The 19,782-nt window shown below is 37.2% G+C and overlaps 2 protein-coding genes across 2 annotated transcripts; one reads left to right on the top strand and one right to left on the bottom strand.

Annotated features, from left to right (window-relative positions):
- Window positions 1-921: 921 nt before the first annotated feature.
- Window positions 922-4,288, bottom strand: LOC129088717 (bestrophin-4-like). The gene is made up of 9 exons (XM_054595990.1): window positions 4,137-4,288; window positions 3,935-4,035; window positions 3,625-3,858; window positions 2,692-2,846; window positions 2,506-2,583; window positions 1,694-1,846; window positions 1,515-1,595; window positions 1,277-1,431; window positions 922-1,186 (listed from the first exon to the last, which is right to left on the bottom strand). Exons 1-9 carry the CDS (start codon window positions 4,286-4,288, stop codon window positions 922-924), a joined length of 1,374 nt encoding a protein of 457 aa, XP_054451965.1.
- A 5,954-nt stretch (window positions 4,289-10,242) lies between these two features.
- Window positions 10,243-17,457, top strand: myadmb (myeloid associated differentiation marker b). Its single transcript, XM_054596188.1, has 2 exons — window positions 10,243-10,350; window positions 14,831-17,457. The coding sequence occupies exon 2, from the start codon at window positions 14,936-14,938 to the stop codon at window positions 15,815-15,817; it is 882 nt and encodes a 293-aa protein (XP_054452163.1). The 5' UTR covers window positions 10,243-10,350; window positions 14,831-14,935; the 3' UTR covers window positions 15,818-17,457.
- The last annotated feature ends 2,325 nt before the right edge of the window (window positions 17,458-19,782 follow it).

Below are 19,782 nucleotides of genomic sequence, written 5' to 3'. Positions count from 1 at the left end.
AAAATACACGTGAATGGAACCGTTTTTGTAACGGGGCCAAGGGAAAGTTTTATTTTTCCTACAGGTTAAAGTACATGAACGCAGCATGACTCCGGTTACTTTGCATATGGATTATGGGAGTTTATTATAGAGGAGCTCGGGGTTTATTCATGTTTTACGACATTTCAAAGGAAAAACTATATCTAACTACAATTATCTGACAGCCATAGTTACTTGAAGATACATTTTACTCATAAAACATGTGATCGTCTTATTAAATATGATGCATCATGCAGATCAAAGCACCCAATAGTCTGTAAAGTAGACAAAATTAGCTCAGTTACTGTAACAACAATAAAATGCTGCTTAATTAATGCATAAATAATTGATTGATTGAAAAGAATATAATATATAAAGGCCTCCCTACATTAAGAGTACTTTTACTCTTGATACTGTTAGTAGATTTTGTAAATAAAACGTGGATTTTGCAGGACTTGTGACATCACCACTTTGATTAAAGCAAAGCTTTTGAGTATGTCTTTCACCCTTGCCTACAAACTGCATATGAAAAATATTTAAGATTATATTGCACCTCCTAGACAACTTGGCTTGGCTGGAAAAATGACAAAAATTTTAGGCAATTTAAAATCATGAAGTACATATGTGGATTAAAAATCCCTTTAAAGCACTTAAAAGTATGTATGTTCTCCCTCACTATGAGGCAATTAAACATACATGCTTAGAAAATACTATTTTCTCATGAATGAAAAGTGAAAGCATTGAATAATCATTGTAATTTATTTTAAACATACAATAATATTAAGATCAATTATGTTTTTTTTCACAGATTAATTTAGTTGTGACTAATCAAAAAATATGTAACAATAAAATATATTTTTTGGTTGAAAAACACATTGTCTACAAGTATCACAATCATTGTTACTATGTATGTTCCACTACAACTTTAATCAATGCAGTTTTTTGTTCTTTGTAGTTGATGTTGTTGATGTCGCCATCAGCATCATCCTCCTCATTTTGGTGTGATAACACATCAACCAGAGAAGGGAGGCTCCCACCTCGCAGGATACCGGCCCTCTGCAGAAGACCGTCAAGACCTTCGCCTAGAGAGCCCTTAAGAGGTATATACAGTTTATTTCCAGAAGAAGTCTCTGCAGGCTGGTGAATCTCAAGATCCTCTGCGCTCATCCTGCAATTATGACAGATATTTTGGTTGTGATTTTACTGGACTGTGCAGCAGCAACAAGGCAATGAAATATAAAAGATAAAATAAATTGACCTCATGTCAAAGGTGGAGCCTTTGAAGGCCGGTTTGAGAGTCTCTGCTGCTGTCGACAGAGTGTACGGGATGGAGAAATGTCTCTGCTCCCAGTGCTTGTCCTTCACAAGTGGAGCCAGGTTCTGGTACATGTCATCCACAGCCAGCATTGACACCTACAGGAGAGAGAATAAACAGTTGTGGCTCATTTAAGGTGTTTAGACTAGTTGTATTGGAGATAAGCCCTGTGGAGAACAACCTGAATGTTTCTGTCAATCAACTGGTTTGTTTCAAAGTCATCATCGTCCTCGCCGAATGGATTGATGATCAGCTCCCCCACCTACAGAGAGGAAACACGCATCATGAAAACACTCTGTCATGACATATCAAAACAAAATCAGTTTTTTTCTAAATGTGAAACGTGATCTTATGTCTCACTTTGAGCCAGCCGGCGTAGAAGAAGAACTGCAGCAGAGTGAAGACGGGGACGTACATGTCCAGTTTGTGATCCTTGTATCCTTTCTCAGGGTTGAGAAATTGCCGGCCAATCACACAGAAGGCAAAGAAAGAGTAAACCGCTAAAGTAACTACCTGCACAGATGGGGGGAAAAAAACACAAGGCAGTTTTCAAATGTAGTGGAAGAAGTACTCAGATCTTATACTTAAAGAAAAATAGCAATACTAGTATTGCATCAGAATATACTTAATGTACCAAAAGTAAAAGCAATTATTCACAATGGATCATTTCAGAACAATGTTTATTATATTATGTTTATATGTTATAGTATATTATATTATTTGATTTGATTGAGCCTATGTTAATAAATGAATTGTGGATCGATAAAGTTTTTTGTGCTGCGGATCGATAAAGTTTTATTTTAACCTATAATGATACATCATAATTCATTGGTTGGTGTATTTTCTATTATTAATCTCAATTTACAAAGTACGTAACTATATAAGTAGTGGAGTCAAAATCATCTAAAATGCAGTAGAGTAGATGTATAAAGTAGCAGAGAAGGGAAATACACAAATAGGGTGCAAGAACCTTAAACTTTTAATAAAATACAGTACTTGAGTAAATGTACGAGATACATTCAACTGCTTGTGATCAAATCAGTTTTGTAATGAATTTTGGATTATTTTGTATGAAGTATGACTGTATTTCAACAAAAAATAAAGAAAAAGAAGATAAATGGGCATCAAATTAAGTAAAAATACATTTTGTTAATGGTAGTTTTTCATCCTACCTGAGTGTAGACCAGAGGGATGCTTATCCAGTCATAGTGGAACAAGAGGCTGCACTTCCCTCTGTACTTATTCAGCTCCTGTAGTTAAAATATATATTCTACTATTATATAGTTAGTTGTACAAAGTTTCATATCCCTTATTCCCACATTGTGTACGTAGAAAGTGTAAAAAACTCCCCAACTCACATCCATCAGCAGCCTCAAAGCGATGTCGTCCCTCACTCGACCCTCCTCTCTCGCTCTGGACGCCAGGTTGGAGAACCAAGTCAAAGGCATCCAGTATTTGTTGAAATCAGAGTGCAGCGACTCAAAGTTCTTCAGCTCTTGTGGCGTCATAAATCCTGCACAGAGATTAAACAGTTTGGCTAACAGATGTTTGTGATTTGAGGATGTTTATTTTACATTTTCAGATGAGCAGATGTGAAAAAGGTTAAAAGGTCACAAACAATCAAAATATCCATGTGAGGCAACTTTATAACTGAGGTCTCTGCTAAGCAATATTCTAGTATTTTATTCAAGAAACAGTGCACATATCTTAATGAAGTAATAAATACTCTTCATACTTATCTTCACAGGTAGAGAACTGGGACAATAATGGATGGATGTATCACACAGATTTGTTTTGTTCATGTATTTTTAATTATTATTTTTTCACATGTAAATGCATATTGATGTATACATATATCTGGATAAAAGCAGAGCTGTTTCTGTTGACTTTCATACTGTATATTTTCTTTTGAAAATCAATAAAGTTTTTGAAAAAACTCTTTATTTAAACCTCTACTAATTCCAGTTTCTTAACAGGCAGTTTTATTTGATTATACAAATGTCAATCAATCAATTGTAAGAAAGGGAATCCTTTTTAAATTGTCTCTGAATTATATTTTATAAGCAGCTGCTACATCTTGTTTTGTCGGGTAACTTATACCTCTATAATGCCTCATAATTAACTTAAAATTTAAAAGAAAAGTTAATTGTATAAAGTAACTTATAGTTAGAGAACTAAAGTGCAGTAAATATACACGAGATATCTGAAGTAACAGTAGAAAGTAAAGTGAGTAGTGTTCTACTTAAATACTGCAGTAAAAGTACTTAACTCGTCTCCACTGTAGCTCTTACCAGCCTCCACTATGTGCTCCAACGTTGGGAAACGCTTGTGAACTCTTGTGCTGATGGAGCGGAGGATCAGAACTGAAGATAAGTTGGCGTATCTCATGAGTGTCCGTCGCAGCAGACGACCCCTCTCGTCTGCCCCGTGGACGTTCCCAGACACCACCATCATCAGGTTGTCTGGCAGAGGGAAGCTGGTGTACTGACCCCACCACCTGTTAAAGGCCAGGCTCACATAGAAACCTGGGACCAAACAATATGATTTATTATCTTCAGATATTGCTTTGTAGGAAGACAGAGCCAGTTCAGTCAGACTCACCCAGTACAAACAACACTGGGATGAAGCTGGTGTTGGTGAACTGGTCACAGTAAAGGGAGATTCGCTCAAACAGATCCTGCTGCTTTGGTGTGAGGAGGAACCTAAGAGGAAAATAAAAAAAGATTCCACTGATTGACCCCCAAAGCACTCACTCATACTGTAGCAAAACAGCAGAATTAACAGATGAAATCAGTGAATTTACCTGTAAAACAAACTGAAAAACAGATAAACTCCACAGAACACCAGGAAGTCTTTGTAAAGCAGCCGGTAGATGCTTCCCTTCCACCTGAACAGGAGCTTGGAGAAGCCACAGAATCGTGCATCGGCCACTTCAAGGCTGTAAGAAACCGTCATGTCCTGGTTTATTCTGTGTAGTAACAGCTGGAAACTCCTGTAAAATATCAATGTGTGATACATGAATCATGATTTATACATTTTATTACAAGCATCTCCCATTAAAAAACGAACATAAAGGTGAGTCTTACCTATGAAGGCAGGTATGTCACCTGGTCCTGCAGTCCTGGGAAGAAAAGTTCCTCCTCTGGGTCTCAATTTAAAGCTCTCTGTTGTTCCGTCATAAATTAACATTTTAGATTTATCACCTGGGAACCTGGAACTGTAGAGATACACACCTACAGTAATGGTTACAGACTTCTTTTGGGTCAGGATTCACTAAATCCTTACTATAATCTATAAGAATCACAGCAAATTCCCCCGAGTTAAAATGTATTGATTGTTGTAATTCAGTTCTTTAGAGTTGATAAAGTCTGATCACAGTTTGTGTCTTCTCACAGAGCTGACGTGAAGCTGTAAATGTCCAAAATGATTCATTTAAACCTGATTTTGTGATCTTTTCATTAATGATTCATCTGCAGATTATTTTCATAGATTTATCAATAAAAAATATAGTCTACAAAATGTCAGTTTCCTTAAAGCCTTTTAAATCCATTTTTCTTTTAAGGATGTATTTTGATCAAAAGTGTCATCCGTTTAAAGTATTTGTGTTTATTACTGTTATATTTCACCCTTTTGAGCTTATTTGTTTTTTTGTGAGTCTTGGTCATTCTCTTTATGATTTATCAAATTAATTGTAAATCTGTTTTAAATGTTTTGGATATGTTTTATGTTTTATGTGGTGCTGCTGTATTGGTGAATACACTCCTGTAAAACATTTATTTTCCCCAGCAAATTCTTTCTGAATATTTTCGAATAAGGTCTAACAAAAAAAGAAGCAAATGTGTTCTTATCCATAAATGAGAAAAAATGTCACAAAACATTATATATATATATAACATTAAAATAAGGCCTTTTCTTACATGTAAGACATTTAAAAGATAACAAAATGCCAACCACAATAATAAAAAGGTGTCTCTGCTTTTCAAAGTTGCCTTATTGTTACCATTATATCATACTTTCATACATTGTTGTCAAACTCATTGTAAATGATAATAATGATACTTTTATTTTCTTCACATGGAACAAACATAAGACATTCTTAATCTTAGTGAAGCCCTCCTGTTTAAATAAAGTTATATTTTTATTAAGAAGTTAGAAAACAATGTTTTGATATTGAGATTTCCAAAAATTCACACTACTTCTCCAAACATATCTTTTCCAGCTGTTACAAAAAATCAAGTAGATACTTTGGACCTGTTATCTAAGTAAATCCAATGGCTCGCCTTAGAAAATCAAATAAAACACGCACACGCAGTGATTTACAAAGCAGAGGCTTTTAACATTTACTATCAATGACTGTGATAACAGACAGCAGCATTACAGTGTCAGGTGGGTCCATTCCACACATCTCTCATTCTTTAGTTATTGACTGCTGTGTTCTGCTCGTTTGTTTGTCTTTCACATCGTTACAGCCACCGGTTGTAAACCAGAGTCTGTTTTATCCTCTGACTCTGTTTGCTCTCCTCTGACAGGATATTTATGAGCCCATCCATCCTCCATCAGAGCCTGGACCAGTGATCACTGTGGACTTCCTCATTCTTCAGCTGCAGCAGACTCATGAGCCTCACAGTGTTTGTAACTTATTGCATTTATTACCAATAGATTAATGCATTCATCACAATAAAATGACTCTCAATGTGTTTTGTGTTGCTGATAAATGGTAGTTTCCTTTCCTCTCAGTAGATGGCGCTCTTGTGATGTGCAGCAGGGCTCTCAGCCTCAGCCCTGAGGCCTCACTGTCTGTATTTATGTCATAAACAGAGACTCCTAAAGACTCTTTTATTGACAGAAAACAGTAAAAAAAACATTTGACATTTGTAATGCCATGCCAGTATGTTCATTTATAATACTCCTTATCTATTAAATTACAGATTAGCTGTTTGTTCTGCACATTTGTTTCTGAGATTTCTCTTGTTTATCTGCCATGAAAGTTTTAATTTAGTTGTCTGAGGCGCATAACATTACATTACATTACATTACAGTCATTTAGCAGACGCTTTTATCCAAAGCGACTTACAATCAGTAGTGACAGTAGTAACATTCATTTCCTGTCACATTTATTCTCTTCCCCTTATTATTTACGTACTTAAATATGCAGCAATGGAAAGAAACTAACTACATTTACTCATGAACAATTTTGCGGTACTAGTACTTTACTTGAATTTTCCACTTTATGCGACTTCACTACATTTTCCTGGCCAGTATTGTACTATTTACTTCACTACATTGATTTGGCAACATACAACCAATATAATATGAAGTATTATGAATTAAGCCACCAAGCAGAATATAAATGAATTACCTACCAACTGCAACAGGAAGGGATGAACACAGATGCATCAATATTTACAATCTAATACACAATAAATTACAATTACCTGTTTACAGTACCTTTACTGTAATCATGTTCTACAGTAACAGCTTGACTGTGAATATGCTTACATATACTGTAACTTTCTATACACTTTTAACTGATAATTATTACTTCAAATTTAATCACAGGTTTATTGTATTCAATGACAGAATATTTAATTATAAACAATTAAATCATTGGTTTCATAACTGTGACTTGTCACTCAAAACGGAAGCAGGAAACTGGCTACAGCGGTTCATCTGGTCTGTCGTAGACTTCAGTCATCAAATAGCAAACAAAGTGATACTAATCCATCAAATTGACTCAAATTAAATCTACTTATTGTGAACTTAACAAACTGTGGGAAGCAGGTCCACAATGGTCCAGAACACAATTGAACAATGCAGAAAGTAAATCATGAATGAAGTAAAAGGAAGAGAGTCAAGAATAAATTAATAGAGTGACACATTTTGACTTCCACACTAAAGAATCTTGGTGTTAGTGTTCTTAATTTGTTTAATAATTCAACAAAAGCCACTTAATGTAACCAAGTGATGATGCGTAAATAATGAGTGAAAAGAGGTCTAAAAGGGTCCTGAATTAACTAAATCATGAGGCTGAAAGTGGCCTAAATAGAAAAGTGAATGATGAATGACGTAAAAAGTAAAGTCACATTCTGATCATTAAGCGCTTCAGGCTGTTGAGGAATCAGATAACACAAAGGACAGCAAAGATAACACGAACTGCAAGCATGCAAACAAATATTGCATGTAGATGTGGTCATAAGTCAAGATAATAGGCGATAATCATGCAAACCGCTCTACAGAATGGTTTTCTTGACACCCAAACATAGAAAGACCGGTGAATTGTCTTGCTAGCATCATGCATGCTCTTCACAAACTTTTGCTTTTCATGTTATATTATAATCCAAACATTTAATGGGATATTAACCTAATTTAGCTTTGGACTTGACTCAGCAGTTAGGAGGGAAATCATTCACGAGTTGCATTTCCTCTTTCAGCAATCTTTGGTTCATTCATTCAATTACAAATAAATTAAACAAGATATATTGACAAACTTTTTTAAATGTAAAACTTTATTATCATTGTTGTCAAAATTTTAGAAAATGTACCGACAACTTCTTTCTGATCTCTTTATTTCAGGGAACCTACTAGTGTTGCTCTTACCCTCGATCTCAAAAGGGTTGATGATGGAAAAATAAAATACATTGAGAAGAGATTCAAACACTCATCTTATAAAATGCTAATGACATAATTCTCAATACAGTACATACTCTCATGGGACATCATACAAAACAATTGTTTGTTAAATTGAAGTCTGATGAACAAAAAAAAACTGTTATGACATAAGACATTGCTAGTTTTTGAGTTTTCATTTCTGATTTTGTGTTTCTCCAGCTGTCTGGGAAAGCTTGGCTGGACTACAGAGTACAAACATTTGCACTTAGTTAGGAAATGGACGAAAAATAAAAATAAAAGTGCAGTGTAGCTGGATGAGGTTACGCAAATACTAATGAGCCGAGAGTGGTGGATGTCTCTCTCATTAACCTACAATTCTGTAGGGAGAAATAGTGTTGTTTCCTGTAAATGTTTTCTGTACAGATGGATATGAAACATTCAAATCATTCTGCCTGGAACCTGTCTGGTGCAGAATTGCTGCATACTTCTTAAATCAAAAAAATGAATAATACCACGTTTAATTTATTTACAAACACCCTCATCAGAAGACACAGATTGTATGTATGCATGTAACAATCATAATCATAATCATAATCCTAATCATAATAATAATAATCATAATCATAATAATAATAATAACAACAGATAAACTCCTCTATGATGTGTACTTTTTAAGGTATGAATGAAGTGGAGTGTAAACATGACCCAAACATTGCTCTTACGAATGACTCATCTAATATAATATATAATATAATAATATATCATCTATATAACTCATCTTTAAAACATAAGGGTACCATCTTTTAAAGTGGAAGTGGGTCAAATTACTCACTTGGCTTGGAAATATCAACAGAAATAAAGCTGCAAATATGAATTGTGCTGTTTTTATAGGCTAAAAAAATAAACACAGTTGATAAAAGTTGGTAAAGTTGAACACAGAAGCTTACAGGTCACTCTTGATAAACAGGAGCCTCTCACTTTTGTACTAAACTGTGACATAAATCTGCAATTTACCCATAATGCTATGCAAAATACAGTTACTAACTTTTAAATATGTTTTGTGGTAGATTTATTGGGCATTTTGTGGCGTTTAACATTCAAAATGACAAATAAGGCTGTGAGTGTGGTCTTATTATTGTCTTAAACACAGTGATGAATAGAATAGAATAGAATAGACTAGAATAAAGCCTATCCCTTTCACACACAATCACACAGTGTGCTATTCTCTGACATTATAGTCCTCCTATGTGTTTTAATGGAGTGGAATGTGAGCAGTTTAAGCAATTTGAGGCAATCTTGTGAGAATGTGCCTGTGAGAGCAAACCTCCCTCCATGTCTGACTCTCTGACAGTTTTTTTTTTTTTCAACATGTTCAGGAAACGCGTCAATTTACAACACTGGGTAAATAAAAAAGACGTTGTCAGGGGCTACAACCGCAGTTTCTAAGCAACACATACAAATAATCCAATGATTCAGGCTTCAGAAGTGACAAATATTTAGTATTATTATTACTGTGTCGGTAGTAACGAGGTGGCATGCAAATAAACATGACGACATGTGCATTAGTAATACCATTTTAGGGATTAAAGTAGGCTTTATCTTGCATTTTCATGCATTTTACCACAATTAACCAAATAAATGAAATAATTTATAAAGAAAATAGATTTGTAGAAATACTTTTTATTTTTATTTTTTTATTGAAACATAGTGTTGCCCAATCTCATCAGATGATAAAAGAAAAAATCTATAGACTAAAGTGCACTTTTATTTCCAATACAGTGATCAATACACTATGATTTTTAGAAGCTGATACAGATAACATCCTTCTTCAAACACAAGATAAATAAATTCATAACACTTGTTTATATACATATGTGTATATATATGTACAGTACCAGTCAAAAGTTTGGACACACCTTCTCATTCAATGTTTTTTCTTTATTTTTATTTTTGTTTTTTTATTCTACATTGTAGATTAATATTGAAGACACAAAAGGAACACATATGGAATTATGTGGTAAACAAACAAATGCTCAACAAACCAGAATATGTTTTATATTTTATATTTTTCAAAGTAGTTGAATGACATGTACATATGTGTATATATGTATATGTATAAAACTAATCAATGTAGTTTAAAGGGAGGGTAAACTTCTGCTGCACTGTCATTGGGTGTGTTAAGCAGCCGGTGTCTCGGGCTGCAGGAGGAGGAGGAGGAGGAGGAGGAGGAGGAGGAGGGTTGAGACAGATGTGAATAACGGTGCAGACATTTGATGCCTAATTTGGTTTGCTGGGCGGGGATCTGCTCTGTGGGCTGCTGGTCAAATCAGGGAGCCGAGGAGTCGCGAACTACGAATCTCTGCCGCTGGATGTCCAGGAGAGCCAAGACACCACAAAGTACCAGACAGGTAACCAAGTTTTACAGCAAACTTCATGATAGCTATATATGCAACAAGATGTGGTGATTCTGCGGTAAAATCATGATTTTTTTTATTTTTTTTGAGGTAGATACTGTGATATTTTGCACAGATAATATCTCGTTTTGCAGCAACTTGTTGCATCTTGCTTACCTGTTAAAGAATGTGATGCAATCAGCAGCTACAGTTTGTTTATTTTTCTGCATGTTTGAGGACATTTTCACAGTGTAAAATAAACCTTTGTATTTCTTATCATTGAAAAAGTCAGTCAATTTGTCTATACATAAAAAAAAAAGTTGAGAGCAGGAGTAAAACTTTAACAGGACTACATTTGTTTCTAAAGTCCTCCTTGGGGAGTTTTTAGACACTTTATTATACTTTTTTTTGCTTTAGTATTTAGTATCTTTGTGGTGAGAGACTTTCAGACATTCTGCAATTTCATAATGCTTTTAAAAAAATATATTTCCAACCAAGTTTCCTGAAAAATATGCAGTTTTTGGTCATGTTTTTCTGTGTTTGGTGTCAGTTTGTGTGTAGTGTGTGTGGTGTGTGTGGTGTGTGTGGTGTGAGAAGGGTGCGGCAGGCGGCACACCCACCTTCACTGTCAATGAATGAACCTCTGCAGGGGCCTAACAAACAGCTGCTTCACTAACACACACTGCTCTACGGGGACTTTTACTGGATTCTGGGTTGAGGTAATGCCTGAATTTTATTGAAGACAATTATCACCAACATCCTCCTGGTTGTTGTTCATTTAAATGCAGAAAGGTGTCCAAGATTCCCTCATTGTTGGGTCAGAAAAAAGGCAATTACCCCCAAAAAAAACAAAACAATAAAACAACGCATGTGTTTGGTTAGAGAGATTTAGTATCTTGTGATGATTTGCATGCTGTTTCTGAGGAAGATTCAGATTTTTGGTGGTTTTAAAAAGGTAAAATGTGAAGTTACATTTCACCCCAGCCTTTGAGAACACACAACACAACGAGACTAATATACAAACTTGAATCTAAAACACTCAGTGGGATGGTTTGCCAACAGAGCTCGTCTTGTGCTTCGACCCACAGGTCCGCTGTAAGTAGATTATGGGTGTAATCGAGTTAGAGATGTTGTGTCATGACAACCAAACAAGCAGCGCACATGACCTCCCTGCCTGAAACAAACACTTGTTTCCTGAACATCTATATGTGTGTGTGTGTGTGTGTGTGTGTGTGTGTGTGTGTGTGTGTGTGTGTGTGTGTGTGTGTGTGTGTGTGTGTGTGTGTGTGTGTGTGTGTGTGTGTGTGTGTTTGTGCAGGACACACTCCCCTGCTGTCTGTATGAAAAGTGACTGTGCAGAGGAGCATGATGCTGTCATATCCTGTTTGCTGTCCTGTTGCAAGCCTGGTGTGAACCTATTTTCAGCCCCTCTTCCATTTGGGGAAGTGCCCTCGTTTGTGTGATCCTGTCGTGTTTTCCATGCTGTGCTGTAAAAAAAGACACTTTTCCACACTGTACTTTTGTTTCTTCACTCTCTCTCTTTATTTCTGTCTCCCCTCCTCTGCCATTTTCCTCTAACATTTCTTTCCTGACTTGATTCCATCAGAAGCAAAGTAATGGCAGCCGTTAGTGGCTGGATTGATTTTTTCCATTACGACCCCTCCGTATACGTTTATTTTGAGTGGTTTACATGAAGCATAATTGGTAGCCTGACTTTAAAGCCAGAGTGGGAGTATTGAGCTGGGAGGGAGGAAAAGAGGACAACTGATGGAAAAGAGAGGGAGTAGCCGCCAAATTAGACTATTAGGAGGGAAGGAAAGGAAAGGGAAAGAGAGGAAAGGAAAGAACTTGGCAAATGTGACAAAGTTACCAGTTGTTCAGCAGCGGCCAGACTGCAGCACATCTGGAACACATCAGTAAGTTGGAAAATCTTACAAGCAATAAGGGAGGAGGTAGGAGAGGGAGAGAAAAGGAGGAGTGGTGAAAGAAAGGGGCCCTGTGGTGACTCACGTCTCTGCTATTCCACTCCATCACTGTGTTTAAACTGTGTGTCCTTCTGAGGCCTGAGACACAGGGCTTCCCCCGAGTTCCTCCCTCTTTTCACTCCCCCGCCTCCCCTCCTCTCCCTCTTGGCTGCAGGTTAGTCATCCTGCAGGAGTTTTAGGGGTCTCTTTTTCCATTTCTCTCTCTTTTGTTGCTTTCTGTTCATACTTTGCCACCATGTCCGTTCTTTCGCCTCCCCAGCCTCGACTATTTAGTGGGTGTTTAATGTGACTAATGTAAACAGGCCTTTTCTCCTTGTTTATAACTGTCTCTCTGTGTAAACTGGGAACGGGGAATGCAGCACTTGTGGAGCCAAGTGGGTGATGGGTGTCAGGAGATATGTGAGGGAGGACAGCCAGTGTGGTTTGATGGTTTGTGCACTGTGAAAAATGTCCATCTTATCCTGTTAATGTGATTTTATGGCTGAAAATTGTTTTTTCTCTGAGAACCTCAAAAGCAGATGTTTGAAGACGTTTTTTTTGTGAAGCAGGTAACAAAAAATCTTGGCACTCGTCTTGAGTTCTTGTCCAGAGCAAACATCAACCGCAGTCACTATGAGTCCCTCAGAATCAAAAAGCAGGAGCTTCTTTACATGGTCGCCATTATGCATAGTAGAGGAGGAAGAGGATATCTGTACTAATAACAGTAGCCTCATTAAATTCTTCAGCTTTTTATATTCAACAGTTCATGTTTCAGTGTTGTATTAAAAAAAATTAAAGTTGCGGTTTGAGTCATTGTATATACTGGGAAAAACCCTCACTTCCTTGCAGTAGTACAGATGAGTGCAACCATTTCCCACCTGATCTTGTGTCTTGTTGAAAACATGACATCACCCACAACTTTCAGAAACGGCCTTATGAAGCCTGGAGATTAGTTTGGCGCCATTTTGTCAAATCTCTTTGAGCATTCGAGCGGGCAACAAACGAATCTAGAAACACTAGAGCTGAAATCATTAGTCGAATAATCGATAAGCTCATCAAAAGCAATTTTAAAACTGCAAATGAGTATTGCCCCTTGAACGCAGACTGACCAACCCTTGCGTAGCATCGGCCGAGAGTTAATTTAAAAGTTATTAACAAAGCAACAATGCTTGTTTCTAGATTTGCAAATGTGAGGATTTGCTGTTTTTCCCTGTTTTATATAGTCGTTGAATATTTAACAAAACAACTAATTTGAAGGACAAAAGAATAAATCGTATAATAAAGAAATAGTCCACAGACAAACCGAGCTACAGCCCAAACATATTCCTAAACTAGAAAAGGGGACTGTAACTTTTAAAAGAGGTAATAGCACATTCATCAGTCTTACAAATGAGCAGTTAATTTCATAAGCAATAAAACTCAGTCTGGTGTGACCAGCAGTGGTTTGCTGACTTTATGACTCTTTTCCACTTGTACTATTATTACAGTTTATCATTATGCTTTAATTGTCTCTTGTGGCCAATGTGGCTGCTTTTCAGCTAAATTTACAGAGTAGATGTAAATTTTATATCCTTCAAGTAAAGGAAATTATCAGCTACTTAACTCTTGGCAAACATATTAAAAAAAGATAGTTCGAATTTTGAGATATTGGAGCTTTTCTCTTGTCAGTTACAGATGTTAAACAAGCTTCATCTTAAAATGCGTTTGTGTTAAATTAAAAAATTGGTTTTAAAATAATTCTGAAAGTGGCGAAAAATAACCAGTTGAAGACGAACTTGACAAGAGAGTTGAGAGAAGGAAGGAAGGAAGGAAAGAAGGAAGGAAGTTCTTGCTTTTAATAATAAAAAAACAAATGAGACCCACCCACTTCAAATAGCTCTAAAAAAAGGACCAAATCTCTCATGTGAAATAACTAAAACTGCTTTTACTTTGGCATATATCTCTATCTCTCTTTGTTAAAGTAGGTTTTCAGGGCCTTAAAGATTCAGTTTCCATAATAAGGGTCAGTATTTAAGACCCAGCAGTGCTAGGTCCAAATCCATGAGATGATTTCAGATTATCTTGCAGTGTAGCCGAGGTCCCTGGGAGCGGGAGTGGAACAAGTGAAGAGGGCCATGTTTAGAGCATGATGACAGACACACTGTGGGGTCGGTGGAGCCACGCCCGTCAGAGAGGACACGACCGTGGAGGAATGTCAGAGTGAAACAGTCTGCTCTCAGCTCAGAAATGCTGTTGAGAAAGCAGGCTGGAGTTTAATGCGGGGGCAGAAAGTAACAGGGCAGAAGAGGGGAAGTGTTGACCGGCTGATTATGACCAGGAGTAAATGTGCTGTGAAGAGTGTGACCACAATCAGATCATTATTTCTCATAAAGAAACAGCTTTGTTTGTTTCAGAAAATGGCATGCAGGAGTGCAGAGCCTGTTTAAGCCATCATGTGGATGCATCGTGTTCTTCATCTAAAGGTCATGAGGAATTACATAAGCTCTAAAATCTTGATTACTAATTATTTTAAATTTCTTTTTTTCTTACAGTTTCCTCTGCCTTCTCTCAGTGGCTGATGGTATAAATCTGAAAAACAGGAAAAAGGCTCGTATCTCACAGGAACCATTTAAGCTTCTCACATCGGCTGATACATCATGGCTATAGTCCTCCACTCCAGCCCCCTCCTATGGACACGGTTGGCAGCCCTGATCTTCACCTGCGTGGCCTTCTCCTTGGCCGTGCATGGAGGCCGACTCTACCACGGCACCGGAGACTGGTGCATCTTCTGCTGGGCTTTCAGTTTCGCCGGGACTCTACTCGTCCTCCTGGTGGAGCTCTTCGGCCTCCAGACCAGAGCTCCTGTTTCCTGGAAGAACTTCCCCATCACCTTCGCCTGTTACGCCGCCCTGCTCTGCCTGTCCGCCTCCATCATCTTCCCCCTCTACTTCCTCAAGGGCTCCACGGGCCAAGGTGAGACCGGCACCTACCGCATCGTGTCCACCGTCTTCTCCTGCCTGGCCACCATCGCCTACATAACCGAGGTGAGCATCAGCAAGGCGCGTCCAGGCGAGGTGGCCGGCTACATGGCCACGGCCCCAGGCCTGCTGAAAGTCTGCGAGACCTTCGTGGCCTGCATCATCTTCGTGTTCATCAGTGACCCCGTGGTGTACGACCGAAACGCTGCGCTCAAGTACTGCATGTCCGTCTACTGCATCTGCTTCATCCTGTCGGCGGCCGTCATCCTGCTCTGCATCGGCGAGTGCACCGGATGCCTTCCCTTCCCGTTCGTACGCTTCCTGTCCGCCTATGCCCTGCTGGCCGTGGTCCTCTACCTGTCAGCAGCCATCGTCTGGCCCATCTTCAACTTTGATCCCAAGAATGGCGGGTCAAAAGATAGGCCCCACCACTGCAACTCCGATCTGGGGCTGTGTAGCTGGGATAAGCTCATGGCGGTGGCTGTGCTCACGGCCGTCAACTTCCTCCTCTACCTGGCCGACCTTATCTACTCCGGCCGCCTGGTGTTTGTCAGCGCTTGAGGGAAGAGAAAGGGTGTCAGGCCGGCAGTATGCTTCAAATAAAATTGAATTTGGCTGGTTCTCAAAGGCTGTTGAACTGCTGTCAAACACAGAGGTGCGAGCAAATGCTAGTGTAATCACTGCAACTCCGGTCTTGTTTAATGGCATCCACATGAAGGAGCTTATGGGACATGATGGGAGCAAACTGTGGAGTTAGACCACAACGGGTATAGTTTATAGTATAGTTATCTAGTGTGACTCCATTTTGAAATTTGGATATTTAAGGATTCTGTACAAGTGGCCAAAAAGTACTTGAGTAATGGTAGACCCAGGATGTACTGAAGATAATGTAATGGGTGCAGTGATCAAATCAAAATTTTGTGGGTTCTTTTGTCCCCAGACTCACAGTATTTGCCTCTGCAAACCCGCCAAATTTGATTTTGCGTGAAGTGTACTGCTTAGGAGAGAGAGAAGAGGGAGAGGTGTCAATGGCTATGTTTACACGTACAACAATATTCCCTTTTAAATTACTGAGGCTCTCTGTTCATTTGTTGGAGCATGTAAATGTCAACCCTTGCTTCCAGTGAACTGGATAGACTCTAATCTTGATGATGAGGGACCTGAATGTGATTGCTGGATCTTTTTTATTTTTATTAAAGGCAGAATGTACCCATTGTACAATACAAAAATACAAGATGTTTAGGATCTGGATATGAGTAAGCTATTTAAAGAATCTCCAAGACAAGACTGTTAACAAGGATACAAGCTAACATCCAAAATACTATGTGCATGTAAACATAGTCTGTAATGACAAATGAAGAAAAAATGAAGAAAAAGGCGGCTGATTTTTGTTACATTTTTTTTTTTTTTTGCATAATATATGTTAGTTCGATGCTTTAGGTTTGTGTTCAATTTTGTTGTCAGTTATAAAAAAGACTGCCTATCAGTATTTCTGTTTTTTAATTGCCAGAGGAAAAGATAAAGAAGCTAAGATAAGTAAACTGTTGGAGAGAACAAAAGGAAATCCAAGTTCTGTTTTGTGGACGATTTCATTAATAAAATTGAGTGTTTTGTTTTCCCAACAGTATGCAGAGCAGCTGATCAGATTGTAATGTTTATGTCTTTTTTACAAGGCTCCAATGTTGTCACATATAAAGAAGAGCAAAAATAGTTTACATTTTGTTAAGATGAATGCTAGGCTAGCTTTTTGCTCCTGTTATGATATATGTGTATTCGTATCTGCAAGCTACAATCAATGGGGAGAATATATATATATATATATGTGGAAAGAACTTATGCTAGAATATGGAGTAAAAAAACCCACAAGAAAAGTATGTTCAAAGTGCACTTAATATTAGTATTTTCTATGTGTGTTTTAAATTTCTGGTGTCTCCAAATATCAAAGCATCTATTAACACCCAACTCACACCACTAAATTTATAAATGTTGTCAATTGGGTTTATTGGATTTGTACTGCTGTAATGAATACTCAGTGAAAGAGACCAAAAAGAAATGCTTCTCTCTCTCTAGAGGGTGTCAGTGTTATATTCTTCAGCTTTTTTTTTATATTCAACAGTACATGTTTCAGTGTTGTATTAAAATAATCCAGTGTGTCAATAAAACCACATGTTAAACAGATGTGTGTGTGATTGTAAGTTAAAGGAACAGTGTGTCACATTTATTGGGATTTATTGGGCACAAATGGAATCTAAAATTTAAAATTTTCACTTTTCATTAAAGTAGAATCAGCTGAAACTAAGAAACATTGTGTTTTCTTTAGCTTAGAATGACACGTTTAAGACTGTGTCTCGAATATTTTTATTGGGATTGCCAAATAACATTGCTGAATTTCTTCCATAGTCTTTTATTTAACCTTTAAATCCGCAGTACACCTTTAAGCCACATGTGAGAACTTCAATGTTCGTACTTAATAATTGATAATAGATAATTGTTTCGTGTTTATAACATTGAATCTAACGTGAAAGGCTAGCACATATTCTTTAGTTAACTGATAAGAGAAAAATGACGGATGCTTGTTAACTCATTTATAAAGTATTAACACATGCATAAAACAAACTTGTTATTTATTAAACCTCTATCCCTTTGAAATGGCTGGTAACCTATTTGAGATAATATAAGGTGGTCAGTAAAAATGGTCAGGCACATTAGTTTATGCACACATTTGCTCTTCTCACAAATTATAGATAAGAATGTACTGTATGTCTCCGGAAAAAAAAGTTTGTGATTCACCACTTTCTATACTGAAAAAAAAACACCACCACTTTGTCACAAACTATGGGCTCCTAGCACAGGAACTAACACAAGCTAATTGTACACTACCTGGCACTAACAAGCCTATGAGATATTTAATTATCTCTAATTGTGTCATATTCATGTAAAAACTTTCACAAGTGACATAAATGCTTGTTCTTTAAGACAATAGAGCTGATTATTTGAACTGAAAGTAAACTGATCATAAATCAGCATCTGCTCTATGCACACTATTTATACTTCCCTGTTTACTTTATCTCTCAACACACTTTCCTCACCTCCTCCCTTCACAGATCCCTACAGCTCTCTGCAGACCCCAGTGCTTCACTACGGAGACTTCCATTTATCTCAGAGACTCGACTGTCTGGACGATTGACGACTCGAATCTTGCTTCTGAGAGGCGGAGTGCAACCCTGTAAACATTTCAGTCACTTATAAATCTACGGCCTGGAAAGGAGACGCCCAGCTCTGACACAATGACATGACATGAAGTTTATTTTGTTGAAGGAAGGGTTGTACCCTCTGGCATGGGAACATGGCTACTACAACAGCAAGACCATCCACTGGAAGGTTAAGAGTCAGAGTACCTGGATCACAATCACTATTACTCAACTTCATAAGTCACCACATGCAACGGAACTTGTAGAACTAATGTGAAGTTTAGATTATAACTTACATTTTTTATTTTTACAAAAAATAATTGAAAGTTTCTTTTAAGTTGTAAAAATTGAGAACATATGGCATATGATGTTAGAAATTAAATACATTTCATATTCTACTGTAAAAAAATTATAATAATATTTTAATTGTTTTTTTCTTTTACCAGATATCCCAGACAGATGAATGTAGATTATAGTATGGGTTCACAGCGTTTGATAGTTTATCTTAAAGGTTTATCATAAACATTATGTTTAACTTGTTTAATTTATAACTTTGATTTTAAACATATACAGCACACATGTTTGCTGTCTTTCCTTTAGTTTTTCTCTTTCCTTTGTATGTAATGTATTAGTATCTTGTGAGCCCTTGTGGGCACCTTTCGGTTATGACAATTGGATCTAAAAAACATGAATTAATGAATTAATCCATTCATGTATTTACACAGCTCAGGCTACATTTACTGAGTAGGCATACCCTTAGTTTGTATGTTTTTGGTTGCTTATTTGTCATCAATTCCGTTTATGTATCAAATAACCTTTTAGGATTGTCATCTAAAAAGTGTTAAATGATAGCATTCATATATAAATTTGATTTTAAACATTATAACATGCTGCTGAAGTGCAAATGTTATTGTCTCAGGACTGAACTCCAGCTTTTCTCTTAACTTTCTTTGTTTTTTTCTCGGCCGGAATGACTTTCATATCTCCTTGGCAACTTAAAAGTTCATTTTGGCAAACTCTGCTGACGTGTGTCTTCACATCTTTTGCTCTGTTTTACACCATCTCCCAGAAAGCTTTGCTACTTTTATATACAACGAAAAAAAAGTCCCGTGGGGAGTGGTCTTCCTCTATCAGTAACAAATTCATTCTTGGCCTTTCTCCCACTTTGACCCATAAAAAGAACAAAGAGAGTAAGTCATCAGCACCACAATAGCTTGATACAATCCTCGAATGAAAGACGCCATAGAAAGAAGTCTGTCTCAAATCCAGCATCTTGTTTACAATCTTTCAGCGGATTTGTTGTTCTAAACACAACCAAGGGACAAGTGTGTATTA

This window comes from Anoplopoma fimbria, chromosome 3, assembly GCF_027596085.1.
Source record: "Anoplopoma fimbria isolate UVic2021 breed Golden Eagle Sablefish chromosome 3, Afim_UVic_2022, whole genome shotgun sequence".
In the NCBI taxonomy this organism is placed as follows: Eukaryota; Metazoa; Chordata; class Actinopteri; order Perciformes; family Anoplopomatidae; genus Anoplopoma; species Anoplopoma fimbria.
The sequence above is the reverse complement of the archived record's forward strand: the minus strand, read 5'-3'. Positions and strand labels throughout refer to the sequence as shown.